The sequence below is a fragment of the Ictidomys tridecemlineatus genome, chromosome 10 (assembly GCF_052094955.1).
Source record: "Ictidomys tridecemlineatus isolate mIctTri1 chromosome 10, mIctTri1.hap1, whole genome shotgun sequence".
Classification (NCBI taxonomy): domain Eukaryota; kingdom Metazoa; phylum Chordata; class Mammalia; order Rodentia; family Sciuridae; genus Ictidomys; species Ictidomys tridecemlineatus.
The window spans coordinates 133,891,770-133,909,541 of NC_135486.1; the positions used below are offsets into that span (position 1 = coordinate 133,891,770).

The 17,772-nt window shown below is 43.3% G+C and overlaps 1 protein-coding gene across 14 annotated transcripts in view; it reads right to left on the bottom strand.

Annotated features, from left to right (window-relative positions):
- The window catches only part of Mrtfb (myocardin related transcription factor B), a 172,377-nt gene that overhangs the window by 7,451 nt on the left and 147,154 nt on the right, over positions 1–17,772 (bottom strand). For 9 of the 14 annotated variants that reach the window (XM_078024337.1, XM_078024331.1, XM_078024333.1 and 6 more), the window contains 6 exons: positions 16,289–17,317; positions 14,156–14,311; positions 11,166–11,324; positions 10,734–10,868; positions 7,214–7,274; positions 488–6,119 (listed from right to left, as the gene is read on the bottom strand). In XM_078024337.1, coding sequence (XP_077880463.1) covers positions 5,584–6,119; positions 7,214–7,274; positions 10,734–10,868; positions 11,166–11,324; positions 14,156–14,311; positions 16,289–17,317 — 2,076 coding nt within the window. In that variant the 3' untranslated portion in view covers positions 488–5,583. Of the gene's footprint in view, positions 1–487; positions 6,120–7,213; positions 7,275–10,733; positions 10,869–11,165; positions 11,325–14,155; positions 14,312–15,469; positions 15,570–16,288; positions 17,318–17,772 lie in introns of those variants that run through there. The other 5 variants (XR_013427057.1, XM_078024340.1, XM_078024339.1 and 2 more) reach the window with 4 other exon arrangements.

The window sequence follows — 17,772 nt, forward strand, 5'->3', positions numbered from 1 at the left end:
CCCCCTTTTAAATTTTGAGACAGGGTCTCGCTAAGCTGCTGAGGCTGCCTGGAACTTGCCATCCTCCTGCCCCAGTCTCCTGAGCCCCTGGGCTTACAGGTGTGTACCACTGTGCCTGGCTCTTTCAGGAATTTTGTTGGTGTTTATTGCCATCAGAGTGAGTTGGTTTTCAGCGGGCATGTTGTGCAGTATGATCTGTGTCAACCCCTAGTGAGAACTACACATCCCGCCCTATTGCTTTTAGTTGATGCTTCCCCATGATTGTGGAGGAAAGCAATGACTGACGTGAATCGTGGCGTTTTCAACGTGGGTTTGCAGGTCAGGGTCTAGGACCTGGTCTGTGAAGCACCCCAACGCTGCCCTTGCTGTGCTGTTGTGGGCTGTGTTCCTAAGGTGGCATTTTCTCCCCAGTCGGCCTCAGCCCCAGTCTGCGGCAGCCCCACTGACATATAGGGCGTGGTCTCTGCATAGGAAAAACCACAGTACATCAAAAAAAAATTTTTTATTTGAGACACAAAAATGCAAAATCGCTGAGATATATCAAACATTTCCCGATCAGCTACTATACTGCCACTATGTACAAAAGATCTGATGATAAATGTGCACACATATAAAAATACAGTATGCTTCATATATGTACAGTACATGTGCAAAATGTATGGCATTCAGACATGATGTGGAACTGGTTTCAGGGGTGCAAACAGCAAATGAAGGCATCATGGTTTAAAAAAAAAAACACAACAGAAAGGCAATACATGAATGGACCCCCGACTGCCATAATTTTTTTAAAATTTTTTAAACTAGTGTTGTAATGAGCAGGGCTCTGCAGATTGGTATCTTTCTCCTTTTTTCCCCCATAAAGTGAGATGCTAAGACATAACGTGACAATGAAAATAAGAGAAACACCTATCACGCTGCATTTCTATTGCAAGCAAAAAAAAAACTGATTCTTACAGGGGAAGGAAAAAAAATTGTTACTATTGAATATGTACTACTCCTAAACCAACAAAGCAACTCTAAACTATTTTACATGAAAATAGAGAATATCTACATCTCTGTGAAAATTACAACCTTAAATGGATAATACCTTTTTGGGACTGATATTTTGAGATCTCCGTAGTCTCAAATTTTAAATAAAAAGTGCCTCCTTTTGGCAAATACTTGGCAATGCCTTTGGTTCCGTTTTAAAGCATTTTGCATCACTATGGGTTGCTTGAGGTCAAGTACTCTTGGTAGACTCTAAACCTTTTCCTAAGTGCTTCCTCTTCCTACCAAATTAGCAAGATTTCTTACAGCATAATGCAGAGAGGTAATTGTTCTGTTTGGGGATTCTAGACACCTGGGTAAAGCTTAGTCTCAGCAGTTGGCATGAAGCTCTGTTACCCTGTGGCTGTGCTGATATCACCAATGGCTGTTTTGCTGGAGTCCAGGTAGCACCCGTGGATCTGCCTGCCATCCTACTGCCACCAAACTCCGGTGCTTCCCATCACGTTCACAGAGCAATGTATGTGCGTGGAGGATGAAGCTCTTTTGTAAACACGTGCAGCTTTTTGATTTACAGGCCATAAAAAATCTCGGGTAGAAACCTTTGCAAGGATGCATTTTCTCAGATACTGCAAGAAAGGGTGAATGGGGAAGAAACATGGGCCTGCTTATTGCCACATGGTCATGTCACAAATAAGAACAGCAGCCCAGAAAGATTGTTCAATGAGCAAGTGATCAAAGATTGAACCAGAAAAAAAAGACTATTTTAATTGTTACTTTCCAGTTTTGGTTAAAGTCACTTAAAAGACCGGCAGAAGTATAGCGAGGGTGCTCTCGAGACACACTTATGAACTTCGTAGGCGGTGCTCCTCGACAAGCCTAACCTTCCAGTTCATGTTCTTGGATCATCTTGTGCTAATTCTGCATCCTCTGGGGCAGTGGGTCAATTGCACTTGGCGTTCTGTTGCCAGTATTTGACATTCATGTGTATAGTGAATGATAGTAAAAAAGGGAGCTGTTGGTGAATTTGATTAAAGGACCTCGTGTTCTCCTGCTGGTGACACTTAAAACCTATTCTCTTCAAATGTCCTTAAAGTCTCCAGTGTGCCACAGGCTCCTGCCTGACTGGCCAGGTGCTTCTGGGGCTTGGACCTCATGGCCTGCAGAAATGGCAGGGAGGGTGAATGCTGACATGTGGGTTCCTCTGACACTTTCAACCCTGCCATAGTGCTCTGCCACCTCTGAGCTCAAGTCCTTATCATCATCTGTGGGGATAGCTGCTTCACCAGCTGCGGTGGCTTGGTCAGCCTGGGAATTCTGAAAGGACTCTGAAGACGGCTGTGCTGCCTGGAATGACTGGGAGCAGGGGTGAGGGAAGCCCAAGTTGGCTCTGGCCACAAAATGGGAAACGTCTTCCTGTGCGCCACTGGGTGTCTGGACTGCAAGGCCTGGGGATGCCACCTTATTTCTGTGACCTTGCCTTCTGTAGGCAGCAGCTGGGGCAGCACCTCTGCCACTGTTCCTGATTAGCACTCACAAGCCAGCAAGTGTCAGTTACATGGGTCACAGAACCCCATGGTTTTCAAAAAGGAAATTTAAATAAGACCTATTAATATTACAAAGATATTCATGAAACACATAGTAACTCCACAAAAAAATTCCACAAATTCTGAATCTATGTAGATATGTGGCAAATCCTATAAGGTAGCTTGCACATTTCAGGGAACATGCTGGAACATGATCTACCAACGTCGACCTAAGATGACTCCCAGGAGACGCTACAATGAGATGTGCAGGATGACCCCCCCCCCACCCCAAGCCTTTCTAGGAGCTTTAGCATCGTTCTTTTTATCTACCCCACCCCCAAGAAGTTGACCTGATTATAGTAGAAGGGAAGGTCTATGCTACTGTGTTGAGACTATGCAGGGAAATAAGATGGGTGTGACAATGTTTCTAGGCCTGTTTCCTTGGCAATGGAGTACTTTGCAATATGATGTACAACAGCAGCACATCTGAACCACACACATGCATAGTGAGAATTCGACTTTGTCCTATGTTTTGTCCTGTGCTTTAATGGCTATGAAACTAGCTTCCAACAGCAGAAAGCCACCTTTAGTTCGTGCACATCACCTCTGCCAGGTCAAAGGCCTGGTGTGCAGAGTGGTCTTTGGTTGTGTCACATGCGCGCCAACACACTGCCCATGTGCTCGCCCTTACCTGGACATGGGGGTGAGGCCCTGGAAAGTGGCACTGTGTCCCAGGTGCCTGCTGGCTACTTGGGCTGGGAAAGGGGGGCCAAGTGGAATGGTGCGAGTGGGATGGCTGCTTGTGGGAGGTGCTGCAGGCCCACTGCCTTCTGGAGGACGAGACGCTGCACACCAAGGCTCAAGCGCATGTAGGCTGCTCTTTGACTACACATTGCTAACAATTCTTTGTGCTGCGTGATGTGGTGTGTTTCAAGTTCTCAGGTCCCTACTGATGAAGGGACCCGAGGGCTGGAAAACGATCTGTGCATGCAACTCGGGATTATGGAACCAGGAAGTCACTCAACAGGCGTTAGGAGCACAAGGTGTTCAGTTGCCTTCTACAGTCCCACTGCTAGTCGGTGCTAATTAACACACTATTAAAATCTGAACAAAGAAGGTGCTAGGAGACTGGACCTGATGAACCCCAGACAGAAGCCCTCAGAAAATCCAGGGCTAAGACCTTCCATAGGGAAGGTCACTTCCCAAGTGATAACCTGGCTCTGGAGACCATCCCTACCCGGGAACTGACCTGGGTCCCATTAGCTATGCTGGGAAGCCCTCATCTGCCTGGGTGGAGCTGGTCATAGACTTGCCGTACCCTGGGGTGGGTTGCCAGTTTCATCACTGACTACGTTGAGCACAGTGGCCTCTGCCTTGCATGTCAGCACCATCAGCACCTTCAAGCCAGAAAGTGCAGTTAACAGAGGGCTCCAGGGAGCTAGTGTTGGAAAGGTGGACTTTTCTTACATATAGTAAAATTTATAGACCAAAAAAGAATTATATTTTTAGGCAAAACACAAATCCAGAAATGATTCACAAATTCTTCCCAAACAATGGGTCAGGCTGCCTCTTGCGTATCACTGTGTGGAGCATCCACCGTCTAATAACCCAGGAATCAACCTGGCCCTTGGGCCTACACAGGGTGAGGAGACGGCACAGTGTCATTATTTAGTAAAGCCCTCCACCCTTGTTTGGAAGATTTCAGTTTTTTGTTCCATTATTTACATTTTATATATACCTAAAACTACTAGATCAAAATAATTTGGGAAATCTTGATAGTTGGCATTTCAGAAAATTTCTTAAACTACTTGACAAATGTGATAGTTTTTTTTTAAATATAGAAAAACATTAATAAAACCTCCAGTTTTTTGATATTTAGGCTTGATAATACAGTGAGAGCTTGGGTAGGACATCCAGTTACAAGCCTGTAAGATGATAACCAGGGACTGGTGACAAAGACAGCCAGAGCTGGGTCTGGTGGCCAAGCTCATGGACAGTCTAACTTGGACTTGAGGTGGGAATGTCCTGGTCCTGGTTCACAGAAGACTTCCCCCTTACCTTCCATTCTTCTAATTCACCAGCTCAGAAAGACATTTCATGCTAGCCTTTTCTTGGTTCATTGAGATGGGTCTGGTTACCTGAAAGTTAGTCAGCAATTCTTTAAATATGAAAATACATGTGGCTCAAGTACTCTAGAAATATTGAGTTCTTAAAGTAGGACCACTGGATACCCATTTCCTTACCCTAACGTCAGCTATACAAATCACAAAGTCAGAGTGTACATATAAATGCCTAATATACACATTAAAACCAATCGAATCAACCCAGAGGGCTGGCTGCTAATAGAATTTTCAGTGTTATCAATATACCTGGACTTTTTACAGTGGATTGTCTGACAATATCTTGTAGACATATGGTTGTGGTGAAATATCTTCCATTTAAATTTGGAATTCTAAAGTAAGATTCCAAAAATTGCAAAATAAACTACAACAACAACAACAAAAAATCACAGGTTTCTGAGTGGAGCAAAAGTCTTCCTTTGGAAGCTGTCGAACCAAGCTGGGCAGCACTCTCCACTCTCCGACCCCCCGCTGTGCCCGGCTGGCTCAGGCCATCTCTAGGAAGTGGCTCCTGCAGAGACCTTTCCTCTCCCTCACTGCGGCCTTGGTTTGTGAGTGGAGCTGTCTGCCTTTTATTTAGGGTCCCAGTGACCACAGAGGTTTACATGTAGTTGATTACCAGAGAATCCTAGTGTCATTTTCCTGCATGTCTTACCCTTTCTCATGTCTTTAAAGGTACTTTTCCTTCTGTACTGCAGTCTGGAGAACCAGGCGAGTCTTCTTGGACTAGTGTTTCAGAAGGCCCTGTGCCATGTTATATTGTAGGAATTCACTGCTGAATGCAATGAAAGGTTTCAAACTTGGTTTCCAGGCCTTGACCTTCTTAGCTACTCTTTCTATTACGTGTTTTAATTGCAACAATGCAACTATGGATCTATCTCTAAAAACTGACCTCTTAGAATCTTCTTCATATTCTGAAACCTCATGAATTCTGAGACAAGCAGCCTATGATGTTAGTCCCATGGCAGCGGGAGGTCCTGTGGGTCTAGAAAGTCCGCAGAGAACACGCTTGGTGCAGTGGTGCTGAGGGGAGTGAGCCCCGAGGATGTGTTGGGCATGGTGATGTCCAGCCACTCCATGCTGTCCAGGTGGGAGTCTGAGAGGTCGAGAGACAGACAGGGAGCCCCTGCGGCACACTGGGCCTCGGAGGTCTCCATGGGTGAGTGTGCGTGGCCCAGCATGCCAGAGTGACTCAGCAGCTCGTTCTGGAGATCCTCGATCAGGGAGAAGGGTTCCCTGTCTTCACTGCTGCTTTGTAGTGGAGCCATTTCACTGCCTGAAGGTAAAGTTCCGTCCAAGAAGGCTTCTAGTTGGTTCTCTAAGCTGGCGGATAAACTACTCATAGGTTCTAAGGACACAGGTGGTGCCATTTGGACTTGGGGTGGTGGCCGGGACACCACTGTGTTGACTGGCATGGTGGTGATGCTGGCTGTCACTGGCCTCATTTTGGAAATTGGGGAAGGCTCTTCTTTTATAGGGAGGGAAATCTCTGGAAAATAATTGAAGTAAAGATTTACTACTATTTTAAAATTTCTATTAGTAGGGCAATTATTTTGCTGTTTTATGACTCTTGTTCTCACCCCTCTTAGAGATGAGAGAAATGCTATTCGTCAGGTTTAATCCTTGATTATATCTTTAGGATGATGAATCATTTTAGCTAAATAGATAAAACAAAAGCTTATTAAATTCTGATGTGTTTTCAGTTTTTCCTCAGTAAGACTAAGCATTGCAAGCTATAATATCCTATTTGACAGGAATCAAGGGCTTATTTAATTATTGGGTCCTTATTCTTAGTCATTAAGGTTTTAAGGTATGGCTCCTTATCTGACACCGTGAATCTGCTGATAACTGCATGAGAACCTCAAATTGAATGGAAATATTTCTCCTGAGTTTGCAAAGAGACGTGAAGTATATTCTTAATATTACGAAAGATCTAATGTTTTCTTTGAAAAAAAAATCATTATAGTTGGACAGTGTCTCCAATTCAGCCGTACACATTTTATATAAAGTTCTGAAAACATAAATGACATTTTCTAAAAAAAAAAAAAAAAAAAAAAGAAAAAAAATTTAGTTATAGGTGAATTCAATGCCTTTATTTATATGTGGTACTGAGGATTGAACCCAGTGCCTCACATGTGCTAGGTGAGCACTTTACCGCTGAACCACAACCCCAGCCCTACAAGTGTAAGCTGAGGCACAGATAACCTTGACACTTTTTTTTAAGACTACATATATACAAAGTTCTTTAGTATTATTGCTTTTGACCAAACAGGGCAACATGGTTGTCACAGAATTAAAGTGGAACTGGAATGTTCTCATCTCTTGAAAATGAGTGATACTCGTGGGATACAATTTGAGATTTTCAACACAGAATTTAAATCCAGTTTTACTTTGTTTGGCAAGGAATCTTTTTCAGCAGGCAGATATCTATGGATAAATCTAATGTAATATTACTGTTTGGAGCTGAATCAATGACTTTTCCTTGTTTAGGTAAATGACCTAAAGCTCTGGAGGAGACCTGTCACAGATGTGTGGAGAAGCTACTTCCTGGGGGGGCGGTGGGCAGCATGACCTCTGACCTACCTCCACTCTTTATGAGGATATCAAATAGGTCGTCCATCTGCTGACTGTGTGCGTTGGAAATCTACGGCAAAGGAGAAAATGTGTTAGCAGCCTTGCGTACGAAGGTGGGGGTACTGAGGGACTTCACAGAACATCTACTTCTAATCTGTAATTTGATGATTTGGAAAATGAGGTCACCCAAGAAGTTCAGCCATTTACCCCAAGAGTCACAGCTGGCTAGGTTGGCTAAGAGCTAAGAAAGAAGGGAATAAGATGTTAGCCCAGCTGACTTCCACACTTCCCTTATTTTCTATCACTGAATTGGATTTCAAGAAGTCTCTAATACAGTATATTTCATTTAGGTAAAGTTTTAAGTGTCTAAAGACGATCATCTTTGTTGAATTGTTAACTGCTGTGTTTCTGGTCATTACTGATGTGGTTAAATTTGGGTTTACCATTTTATTATTTACTAGTCGTCCTGTCTGGTTTTTTGTTTCCCTGTTCTTTCCTTCCTGTCCTCAAAAAATACTTTAGAAAAAGTTAGAACTTTTTTTTTAAAAGTTTCATTTCATTATATGAAAAAAAATTGCTCCTATAGATATACAATACATATCCTTAGCTTTATGTCTACTTAATGTTGTAACAATACATTAAAAAATAGGGAATACTGTAACTGTATAGATCCATTTATTTCCTCTCATTTATCAGTTGTAAATATTTAAGTTATAAAATCAAGACAATGCTATCTTTGATGAATTAGAACTTCAAAAATGTTATTTTACTCTTCTTTCCATACTTTTTTTTTTATGAAAAGTTGACATTAATCAACTTTTTGCCCTATATGTAATGTGTTGTTTTTTCTTTATGCTTTCAATTATTTTTTGCTCTTGAAAATTTGACTAGATCTTCTATTTACCCAACTTGGTGTTTATTGGGTGTCTCAAAGCTATAAATTTATCTTTCATTATATTTCTGGAAGTTTTGACATTACTTCAAATATCCATCTGTTTCATTCTTCCTCTTTTCTCCTTGTCTTATATCTGCATCATATTGTTACATAACAGGGCTCTGAGGCTTGGTATGTAGACTGGGTAAGTTCTACTGAGCTGTCTTCCAGTTCACTGACTCCCCCCCCCCCCCCCCCCGCCAACTGCCAGAATTTCCATTTTGTGAAGTTCATCTATGATTTTTTTTTCCATTTCAGATATTTTAGTTCCAGAATTTCCATTTAGCCTTTAAAAAATCATTTCTGTATCTGTATATGTTTAGATCCCCTGTCTCTTCATTATAAATATATTTTGTTTCACATCATTGAGGAGGTGGTTCCTTTAAACCCTTGTTTGCAAACTCCAACATGTAGATCAGCTCTGAGTTGGTCTCGCCTCAGCTGATTGCCTCTTTTGAAGACAGGCTGTTCTCACAACCTTGATGTTGCATGTTAGAAGTGGATGGTGTGGATGTTCTCATTGCTCTAAGATGAGCAGGTTCTTTTGGTTTAGCAAGCTATTAATGTGGTTGGACTTCGACTGAGAAACATCTCTGGGGTAGCTAGCTGTTCCATCTTGGTTTAGATTTGTCTTCACCCGAGCTGCTGAGTCTACCATGCCTATGTGGCTTAGGGGTCAGCCAGAGAGGCAGACAAGGTGGGACTCTTTCTGTTTCCCTTTGGCTGCTCTCAACCCTGTCCTCTATCTAGACCACAGAGTGTCTAGGTCACTTTCTAAGAGTGACCCTGACACTTGGCATGACCCTAGAGCAAGAGGAGGGAACCCCTGCCATGTGACTTCTCTCTCCCAGTGTGGACCCTCACTGGAACGTGACTGCTTCTACTTGTCTTCAATGCCTTCATGTAGCTGCTTTTTGTATTGTGATCAGGATTTACAGCTGTTACCTGTGGGAAGACTAAACCAGGATAGCCTTGTTGAGCCACCCATGGCACTGGATGTCTGAGTAAATGTACTTCAGAAACAAAAAAAACCAACTGAATTTCTAGAGTTTGGGTGCTCAATGGCACATAAAGAGGGACTGTAGACACAGTGTTACTCCTACTCACAAACGGAGAACTCGTTTCCCTTGGTCTGTAAATATGAACCCAGAGACACGTAAACCCCATGGGTTCCAACAAGTTGTCTTAGGTTAAAGAGAAAGCTGCTCCTTTCTTGTTACATAAATCAAGGAGGCAGTGCTAATAAGCCTACACATGAAAGCCAGTTTGGAAGGATCAGTTCTACCTTTCTATTTTCATAAAAACACTAGTTGAGCACTTGCCAACTCATTTTTGCTCCCTATGAAGAATACATGCTACTTTTGAGTGGACCATGGGGGAGGACAGTCTAGTTGACTTCTAGGTGACTCTCAAAAAAAAAAAAAAAGAGAGAGAGAGAATTTTTAATATTTATTTTTTAGTTCTCGGCGGACACAACATCTTTGTTGGTATGTGGTGCTGAGGATCAAACCTGGGCCGCACGCATGCCAGGCGAGCGCGCTACCGCTTGAGCCATATCCCCAGCCCCTAGGTGACTCTTAATTGTTTCGATTTTTATTCTAAATGTTTAAACCTGTTTCTGAAATTTGGGTTTTTCCTCATGGGTCCCTTGTTGAGTCTGGAACTGAGGGAATGTTTTTACAACTAGAGAGGCTGTCTTCTCTTGGCACTAAGTGGATACTAGAAGCATATGATAACTGTTTCCTCAGACAGGCAGTCCACCATAGGCCTGAGCATCCATGTGCCCTCCGTGAGGGTGCCCAACTGCACACTGTCATCTGCCGGTTTCTATAGATGCTCACTTTGGCTACAAGGTAGGTTCAGCCAACTACGGTGTGATGACACATTCCCGTGGTGGAGGGGGACTGGTTTATATGCTCTATGGGGCTGGGGCCCTTTCTAGAAAGTAAGTTAAGTTTTAAGCTTTGAAAGAGCTTTGGAGAGGTGGGGAGAGTCAGAGGTGTGTTTAGGGTAAGGGATGATGAGTGCTGCTAGGTCTGGGCATTCGCCACAGGCCAGATGATTTATACACAGGGGCAGCTGCAACTGTTCCTGTTTTTTCAATGAAACAAGGCTCAGAGGTCAATGTTGGTGGGCATAGGTATTGCAAAGCCTGGAGAACTGCAGGTCTGTCAAATCCACAGTGTACCCTGAGGGGCAGAGGGTACTAGAGACTAGGAGAGATGATGCAGGGTAAAGTGGATTTAGCTGGCCTGACAAAGGTGGCTTTAGAAATGAGGAAGCTGAATAAAATATGTGCCCTGCTATCGAGCACATGAGCCCTTAACATAACTGATTCCTCTGTAGCAAAGGAAAAGTTAGACAAACCCTGGATTCTGAATAAGCAGTACCTACAGGTAATTTCTCTACAGAAATGTTTGGGATTCTTCATAATGAGATTTTAAATACCAGTTAAAATATGAAGCTCCTGATTATAATTTTTGTTTCACTAAGGCAAATCAGTCTCAGACAAAGGATCTGGTATAGGGCTGCTGAGGATGGATGGGGGGAGCTCATGAAACACCAGTTTCATGAACTGTGACTGTCCACACTCACCTCTGGAAGGGACTGTGCACTGCGTGTCTGCTTGATGGCCTCTTCGTAGCGGGGTGGGTCTTTTGCCTTGGTGACTGGGGTCCCAAACAGAGAGTGCTGGATGACAAACTGTTGGGGTGGAGGGGGTGAGCTAGGCTGTATCAAACAGAGGAAGAGCATGAATTAGCTCTTGGCAGCAAGCTTGCTCCTGCCCTGACTAGACTCAGCTCTGCAGTTCTTGCCAATCAAAGATCTTTAGCAGCAGCTCTTTAAGGACCTGGGCAGCTGAGGTCTCTGGTGGGCCACCTTGTGTGACCACAGCAGGGCTCCTCCTTAACAAGGTGCCATCACCCCACCAACACTGAGAGGTGGTCATTCCCAGCCTAAGGGGTGGGGGACTGGAGTGCTGCCAATGTCAGCAAGCCCTGTTGGCTGAGGTCATTACAGGGTTACCTTGCTGGGAGCGTTGGGTCCGTTTTGCAGGGATGAAAGTGGAGGGTTTCTGGCCTGAAGAACAGAGTTGGAGGCCTTACTAATAAAGGGCTGCTGGACTCTTGGAGCCGGTTGCCTCTGATATGGAAGAACTGTATTTGGTGCGGAGTTTGTGAAAACCTGTAATGAATAAGTTATTTCTCATTCAATTTGTTCTTTTGCTTTTCCTAATGAAGTATTTTTTTTTTTTTTTAAAAGCCATGTTTCAGAGCAGGGTCAGCAAACTTCTGTAAAGGGCTAAAGAGTCCTGAGGTTAAGGTGTGTGGGCCACGTATCTTCTCGGAAGTGCTCACCTCTGCCATCCTAGCAGGAAAGCAGCAATGACACCATGAAAAGAATGGGAGTGGCTGTGAGCCAATGAAATGCTGTCTATAGAAACAGGAGGTGGGCTGCATCTGCCTGGCCTGGGGCTGCCTGACCTTCCTTTGGAGCACACACACTTCTCCTGAGCAACTTGCTGGTGCAGACGGCCCTGTGGCTTCCCTCTCAAGTGACAGCTGAATTTCTGACCACCTTACTAGGTGATCTCCTCTCAGGTTTCAGGGTCAGGATGAGCTAATCATCCTCAAGCCTCTCTAGTCTCTTAACTTTACCCATCAGCACCAAGGCCTCCTCCACATCACCTTCCTGGACACCTCAAAAGTAGTATGAATTCTTCTCTGTATTCTCACTGGCCCAGCCTCTGAGTGGCAATAATTCATTACTCTGCTTCAGTTCTATTTTCCTTCTTACACCTAGGTAAGAGTAGTATCAGGTCACTCTCGTCCCCGCTCAGCACTTGCTATCTAGTGATGCCTCTGGGCTTGGGCCTCTGTCCTGTCGTCCTGGCCCAGGTCCTTACTGCAGCTGGGAAGATGCGGAGCCTCCTCGTTGCTCCAAGAACACACTAATGCAGCCCCTACCACACCCACTGGCTCCCTTGCCTTTAAAATCTGTCCCCTTCTGAGAAGCTGTTTCTGCTCTGTTAGAGGTGAGAATTTCCTTCTGTGGAAGGAAATTGCTGGGATTACAGGAACATTTTGTTTAGTTATATAAAGAGTCAGGCGTTTTGAGGATTTTTACAAATACATAGGGATGTTGCTGATAGAGTACTGTATTTCATACAACTTGGTTTATGCATAAAAATATTTAATACACTTTCTTAGTATTCTGAAAGAGGAAAAACCTCCATTTTTATCAAATAATGAGTATTTTATTTATTTTTTTGGATACCAAGGATTGAACCCAGGGGTGCTTTACCACTAAGTCACATCCCCAGCACCCCTCTTCCCTCTTTTTTATTATATTTAGAGACAGGGTCTCACTGAGTTGACGAGGCTGACTTTGAACTCACAATCTTCCTGCTTCAGCCCCCTAGGCTGCTGGGATCACAGGCATATACCACTGCACCTGGTGCATGAGTATTTTTTTTTTTTTAAACTTGGAATTGAACCCAGAGGTAACGAGCCACAGCCTCAGCCATTTTATACATGTGTGTATTTTATATATATATATATATATATATATATATATAATATATATATATATATAATATATATATATATATATAATATATATATATATAATATATATATATATATATAATATATATATATATATAATATATATATATATGTGTGTGTGTGTATATACATATACGTGTGTGTGTGTATAATTATAAAAAATAAAATAAAATTTGCTAAGTTGCTTAGGCCCTCACTAAATTGCTGAGGCTGGCTTTGAACTTGAAGACTCCCAAGCTGCTGAGATTACAGGTGTGTACCACCAGGCCCAGCATATGAGTATTTTCTTAAGCACAAAAGTTATACTTTTTGGATGGATACACATATATAACCTCTGAGTGAAGAGCTCTATAAATATGCTCCTACTGGAAAAAGCTGAATTTCCTTACATTTGGTAAAACATGATTTCCTGTAAGCTGGAAATGATGATTCCTAATTCTAGTATTTTAAGACTTAGTGAATAAACTTGTCATTCTGTGTCTATATTTTCCTCTTTCTTCCCTAACCCAAAGAAAACTGTCTGAACATGTGAACACTTACTGAGCTCATAACAATAATACGACAATGGTATTGTGAGCTTTTCTGAAGCTCAGTAACATACAACTGTGGACAGTTAATGCTGTGTCTCCGAGAGGACCTGATCCACAGCATGTCAGTATGACTGTTACTGCTAAAAATGGTCGTTGATCTTTGTCCTTCATATTGTCTTGGGTCCAGCAGTTCGGACTACCTCAAGGCGTACTGATAGCAGACCTAACTGCCTAAACCCTGGGACTCAGTTCTCAAGGTTTAAGATAGTGGTACCTGTTTTGGGGGCTTTTGGATTTTTCTGGCAAGATGTGCACACAGCTCCACCTACTGGACAAGAGGGAATGTTGTTTACTTAGTGCACACCCTGCCCACCCCACCAGCCTGGCACAGGGTAGCCAAGTGCTCCACCTCTAAGCTACCTTCCCAGCCCACTGAGGGATGATGAAGATCGGAGTCTGGGGAAGGAACTTGTATTCAGGATGAGTCCTAGGCCAATACCCTCATATGAAGATGAGGAAGTGAGTAAACTGTGCAGGAAGCCAAGCACCCAGCAGTGGGGGCTGTGATGGTAAAAGCCTGTGGTTTCTGAATACCTACAGCATAAAGATCTTGAGAGAAGTCAGAAGTATCCTTTCAATCTTCACATATCTTTCACCAGGGAATAGCACATTTAACTTTACTGAGTTTTAAAATAAATTTCTTTAAATCTAGTATATAAGGATTAAAAAATATACTTTTGAATCTTTTACTTGGGAAAGGATTTAATTGTTAAGCTATTAGTACTAAAGAACTCTCTCAATTCCAAACAACATCTGACCCAGGGCATGTTCTGTGGCAGAAAGACCATAAGAAAAAGCAGTGGGGCTTCCCAAGGAGCAGGTGGGGAAGATGAGATGACCTTTGGGATCAGCCACCAACCTTTCTGACTTGCTGGGGCTGGCTGAGCACATGCTGCGGGAAAGCCTCCTGTTTCTGAGGTACAGTTGGGGCCAGGCCTGAGGGCAGGGCCGCAGCTGGTATTTGTGCAGCAGTTGCTGTCTGAGGCTGAGTCTGGATTCCTGTTTGTGGTGGAGTCTAGGAGGTCAAGAAAAATCAGTGAATTGTCAGAAGCAGAGCTGGATTCAAGATGTTAGATGTAAAATTAACTGGAAATCAAATCTAAAATGGAATAAGAATGTTTACAGGTACATACTCCAATTCATTTGCATAAAGCTGAAACTTAATAATCCATTTGAAATTTTTTGAACTTACATATAAAACAGAACCTAGACATATTAATAGGCTACCCATGTAAGGTTCCAATGCACATACTACTGTGTAATGTTTAAATCGGGTCAAACAGTAAAAAAAATTCTTGTGGTGCTGAGGATGGAACCCAGGGCCTCATGCTTGCCAGAAAAGTGGTCTACTTCTAAGCTATATCCCAATCGCCTATCATTTCTTTGTAGTGAAAACATTCAAACTCCTTTCTTCTGGCTTTTTGAAATATATGGTACACAACTGTTATATACACTCTCCCTCGTCTACAATAGCATGCTAGAACTTCTTGCTGCTGTTTGACCAAAACTTAGTCAAATACCCACTGACCAACCTTTCATCTTGGAAACTTAACAATTCTAAATCAGTATCAAACACTAAACCAGTTATTTTCATGCCCTTAAATTTCTTAGTCGCATAAGAAATGATATCTGAAAACTGGGAAAATTAGAAAATGAAAATAGTAATACATAGATACTACACTTCATAGGTGAGGTACTGAAAAACATTTAATAGCAACTAGGAAATCTGAGGCCCATCTGCCCAGATTCCTGCTTCTTTAAAGCTGCAGCAGATACTCCCTGGGGATGGCCTGCAATGCTCTAGGGTATACAAAGGCACAGAATAAAAGTCTTTGTTTCTACAACAACTCTAATAGAAGACTTGGATCAAAAAAATTTTAAGATATATTATGGAGTAGATCTTCAATGGCATAGATGCTGAAGAGCCAGAATGGGGAGACAGACTTTGTGCACATGCCAAGGGCCTTTGGGTCACGCCCCCTAACTACAGGGGGACAAGGGTATTCCTCTCTGCTATTAGAAGCACTTGGGTTATCAAGATTGGTAAGTACTGGTCCAAATGGTTTGTTTACTCCTGACCCACATTTTGTGAAAAACTTATTAAACTCATATATACAAAAACCACCTCAGGTAAACAGGCAGGTTATGTAAACACAAAACCTACCCTTGGGTGTTTTATCCCCTTTTCATGATATCCACACTCCTCCATCTGTGGTCATGGCCTCCTTAGTTGAGGCACCTTCACATTAATGTGTGCCTTACAAGAATTAAGTCTGGGAGGCAGAATAGAATGGAGTAAAAGCAGAGGTTTAGAATCTGGAAGATCTGGGTTTAAACATCAGCTTTGTCCTTGAGCTCAACTGTTCTAGGCCTCAGTTTCCCCATCTAGAATTCGGCTACATCATGTGGCTTTTCTGGGGGAGGAAAGGTTAAGTGAAGTAAGCCACTTTAGTACCTGATGGGTATGGAAGCTGCTGCCATGGAGCACTTATCATTCATGACAATGCCACTGACCTTGAACCCATGAAGTCCCAAACTTTCAAATCTGCCAATATTTTGATGAAATTGTGATATGGATACATTAAAATAGTCTAAAAATAAAGGACTTATAAGCTCTAAATCCTTATTTTCATCAAGAATAAAGATAAGTGGTCCTTTAAGTAGGACACTGAGATACTATCCTGACTTTCACATATATAAACTGCCCTACATATAGGACATTGAACAAATATACAAAGTGATGGGACAAAATGGGTGAAAAGCATCTGTACATGAAACTGCATTTATTGAAGGGAAGAGGTCAGAGAAAGGCACCGTGTCTGTTTTTTACCATTTAAAACGGTCCTAGCTATTTTTTTTTGAATGGTTCTCCTCACCCACATGTGTTCTACAGCTGTGACTCCTATGGATGTGTTCTGAAAGGACTTGGGGGGTTCTGTCACTGGTCTCCATTCTGGTGTGCTGTAAGGCAAATTCATGACATGCTTCCCACCTGGAGTTTGAGGCTGCCTACTGGCAGCTGCACTGAGGTGACATTCGAACCCTGGATAGACACCGGGAGCAGCAGCTGAGCAGTCTGCGTGGTCAGTAAAGCCTGGGGCTGAGCGACAATGGCAGAAGGCTGTCCCTGGGAACTCACATAAAACTGCGAGACCACACTCTGCTGTTCTGCCTGCGCCACGGGGACCTCTTGCTTGATGACTACAGCCTTTTTAGCAACAAGGGTTTGGCCACCTGTAGAGATGGGCTGGCCTACAGAGTGGCTGGCCACAGGCATATGCTGCTGGGGGCTGGAGCAGTCAGGGAGTGAGGCCTCGTCCTTGATGGAAGAACCAGGGCCGCCATGTTTCTGATCTGCTGTGACAGAGGGAGCAGGGGTGCCAGGGTGGGGTTCTGGTGGCCGCTGCTGCCCTCGTTTTTCCACCTCAAGTTGCATTTTCAGAACCTCCACAAGCTTCTGCTCTTGTTCCAGTTTCCTTTTCAGCTCTTCGATTTGCTTCTCCTTCTCCTGAAGCTTGCGATCCTTCTCGGCAGCATCCAGTTCCAGGTTTGACAGGGTGCTGCTGGTGGGGCTCAGGCTGTCTTCATGGTTTGCCACTCTCAAGGGAGAGGAGCATAAGAACTGTGAGGGAGACATCATGGTCATGATCTCGGTGAAAGTGTCTGCCATGTTTGTGTCGTCAGTACTCAAATTGGACTGATCGGAGGGCGAGGGGGAGATTGGCAGAGGGGAATGAATGTTTTCAGCATGGGCTGTGTTGGTGGGTGCAGTAGTCGGCACTTCTGCCTTCAAAGTAGAGACTGAATTAGTCACAGCGTTTTGTGGGGTTGTGACTGGCAATGCCACAGTGACTTCTGGGTTATTGGTGACGATGGCCGATGATGACACTGCCACAATACTGCCAGAGGCAAGGCCACTGCTGTTGACCTCCTGGTAGGGTTTCAGGCGCTCAATGAGGTCTGGTTTGGTGCCCGACACTGGCAGACCCCTCAACTTTAGTTCTGTCTTCAGTTCCGATACCTGGAGGTACAGACAAATCAGGTCTCTTGGTTTTTATAACTTTCTGGCAGATCAAGAGTACACAGTGGCCCCCTTATCCATAGGGAATAAGTACCTGAGACTGTGGTGAGTACTGAACCCTACATATGCGATATTTTTTCCTATACCCACAAATACTGATGTTTAATTTATAAATTGGGCACAGTAAGACATAGCAATAATTAAAAATATGGAACAATTGTTAATACACTGCAATAAAAATTATGTGAATGTGGTCTCTCTATGGTGCTTATACAAAGCACATGCTAGGTAATTAAGAGCTCCTATTGTTCATCTTGAAAGATGCACAAGGGAAGTAAAGAGAAAAGACCCCTACAAGGCTTGTCATTTTGCTGCTAAGGTTGAATGGCCACTGAAAACTGCACATGTGACAGACAAATCTGGCCATTTGTTCCCATTTTCTGGGCACTTATATA